Genomic DNA, 2,530 nt, shown 5'->3' with positions numbered 1-2,530 from the left:
CTGGAGGCACTGGGTGATGTGTCTGGCTCCAACATAGCGGCCGATTTAGAGGAGGTGAGGGGTCTTCCTCTGCACCCAGGCACAGGGCTGGGTGCTCCCGGCGCTGCTGGGGCTGTGCAGCGAGGGGGTGGCTTGGGAAGATCTTTTAATTGCTGTCGCTAGCCACTGGCACGGTCAGGTCTGGGTGCTGGGGAGAGCCTGGCTGTCCTGTGCCACCGGGACCTGGGGATGGAGGGGATGTGCTGCTCAGCCCTGGGCTGCGGGGACGTGAGCTGTGTGCTGTGCCCCCCTGCACGCAGGTTAACAGGACGCTGGACACGATCCCTGCCAAGGTGCAAGAGCAGTCCCAGGATGTGGTGACGAGTAAGCAGGGCTTTGTGCCCTGTGTGCCGAATTCCCCCGCTCCCAGGGCTCCATATTCCCTCCTCATCCCACCCCTGCCTGGAGACCTCCCCTGCTGCCGCCCCACTGCCTGCCGCCCTGGCTGTGCCCAAGTCCCCGTGTGCCATCATGCTGATGCCACCCTTGACCAAAGCCACCCCCTTCCCATCCTCTCCCAGTCCCCGCTGCCCCAGGCTCACCTGCCCTGGATGAGCAGGACCTGGGCAGCAGTTCACTGCACCAACATGTCCCTGTCCTCTGCAGAGACCCAGGACCAGCTGGGCCTCATCCGGCAGGAGATCAGGAGCTTGCAGGAGCAGCTGCCACTCCTGGATGTGGAGGAGAATGTCGGGGCCTTTGTGAGCAATGCCACGTTGGTGCTGGAGGAGTACAGGGAGCCGATCATGGCCTTGGACGGGCTCAGGTAGGCGAGGGGCTGCTCTATCCCCCGGCTCCCTTGTGCAGAGGGGCTCAGGCTCTCAATCCTGCAGTTACTGGAGCTGGGGGCTTGCTCGGTGGTGGGTGCAGGGTAGCCAGAGCTGTGCCTTGCAACCACCCATGCCCCTTCTCTCCCAGGCTGCCTGGGGGCTTTTTCCTCCCCGAGAAGGCAGCTGATGGGCACTGCTCGGGGTGCCAGGTCCTGCTGTCTGACTCCTGCTCCTCCTCTTGCCCCAGGTGGAGCGTGTGTGTCCTCCTGTGCTGCATGGTGCTGCTGGTGGTCCTCTGCAATGTCACTGGGCTGCTGCTGGGGCCCCTGGGGCTGAAGGAAAGTGTCCTGCCCATGCAGCGCAGCAGCCTCTCCAACGCCGGCGGGAACTTCTTCATGGCGTGAGGCTTCTTTGGCAGCCGAGGATGCGTGTGGGAGCGGTGGGACGGGTGGGCAGGGCTGGGCTGGGGATGCTCAAGCTCCTAAATCATCAAATTACTGCAGCTCAGTGGTCTGCCTCGTGGCAACCCACCATGGAGCTGGTAAATGTGAGGGTAAAACATGGTGCTGGTGAAAGGTGTTCGAGCAGACCCCCTTCGCCCTGTGCCGGCAGCGGCCTGGCAGCGTGTGCGTGGTGGCCTGCAAAGCTGGGGGAAGCTGTGCCCGGGTCCGAGCCCCAGGGTACAACCTGGCCGTGCTCTGGGGGCTGAAGGCAGAGCAGAGATGTGCTTGTGGGGACGGTGGTGCTTCCCGACATTGCTGGGGGGCAAGGGCTGTGCAGGCCCCGGGCTCTGCGAGCTGGAGGCAATGCTAGCACCAGTGCTGGGGCACGGGGCCTCGAGTGCTGATGGTGTCTGTCCCGGCAGAGGAGTCGGCTTCAGCTTCATATTCTCCTGGCTGCTGATGCTGCTGGTGCTGATCACCTTCGTGCTGGGGGGAAACATCTACATGCTTGTCTGCGAGTCCTGGCGCAGCCAGCAGCTCCTCCAGGTGAGCTCCCCAGAGAGAGACACCCGTGCCCGGAGCCACTGCCGCCTTCCTGAGGGCTGCTGGTGGAGCGGAGGCAGCGCTGGCCAGTTTGGGATGCTCTTCCAGGTGTCCTGCCCTGCACCTTCCAGGTGTCTAGTTTCTCCATCTCTTCCCTTGCTCTCAGCTCCTGGACACCCCTGGCCTGATCCCTGGCTTCAACTTGTCGGAGCTGCTGGGCCAGGAGGGTGGCACAGCAAACTTCTCGGAGATGTACAGGTGGGTCCCAGCCCCGGCACCACGCCTTTGGGGAGGGGTGCAGCTGCTCGGCGCCCTCCGATGCTCCCTGGGACGGGGCAGTTTGCCCTGCCTGCCCTGGCTGCGATGCCGGGGAAGGAGCGAGGTGTGACTTGCCCACGCGGGTGAGGACGTGCTCCTGGGAGGGGGTGGCCCTTGCCTGTACCGTTTTCAGCCCTGTGCCCCCGCTCCTGCAGGCAGTGTCAGCGAGATGCTGCCCTGTGGCAAACGCTGCACCTGGACCAGAGCGTGTCCCTGGACGAGCTCTTGAACATCAGCCAGGTGAGCGCGGGGGTCTGGGCGCAGGGCTGGTGCTGCGGGGGACAGTGAGGGGCCAGCCCCATCATGGCTCCCCTCGCTCCTGCAGTACACAGGGGAGATCTCCACAGCCTTTGAGAAGATGAACATCACCCTGAGCCCCATCTCCTTGCTCAGCCAGAGCCAGAGAGACTTGCTGCT

General features: G+C 64.2%; 1 protein-coding gene across 1 annotated transcript in view; it reads left to right on the top strand.

The window, feature by feature from the left end:
* Positions 1-299: 299 nt before the first annotated feature.
* LOC104627199 (prominin-1-A-like) overlaps positions 300-2,530 on the top strand; it is a gene marked incomplete at both ends in the record, with an annotated part of 4,998 nt that continues 2,767 nt past the window's right edge. The window contains 7 exons of the mRNA XM_010295328.1: positions 300-363; positions 646-805; positions 1,057-1,209; positions 1,675-1,798; positions 1,962-2,053; positions 2,269-2,353; positions 2,439-2,527. Coding sequence (XP_010293630.1) covers positions 300-363; positions 646-805; positions 1,057-1,209; positions 1,675-1,798; positions 1,962-2,053; positions 2,269-2,353; positions 2,439-2,527 — 767 coding nt within the window. The remainder of the gene's footprint in view (positions 364-645; positions 806-1,056; positions 1,210-1,674; positions 1,799-1,961; positions 2,054-2,268; positions 2,354-2,438; positions 2,528-2,530) is intronic.

Source organism: Phaethon lepturus, unplaced genomic scaffold (assembly GCF_000687285.1).
Source record: "Phaethon lepturus isolate BGI_N335 unplaced genomic scaffold, ASM68728v1 scaffold26009, whole genome shotgun sequence".
Taxonomy (NCBI): domain Eukaryota; kingdom Metazoa; phylum Chordata; class Aves; order Phaethontiformes; family Phaethontidae; genus Phaethon; species Phaethon lepturus.
This window is presented reverse-complemented; position numbering and strand designations above follow the sequence as displayed.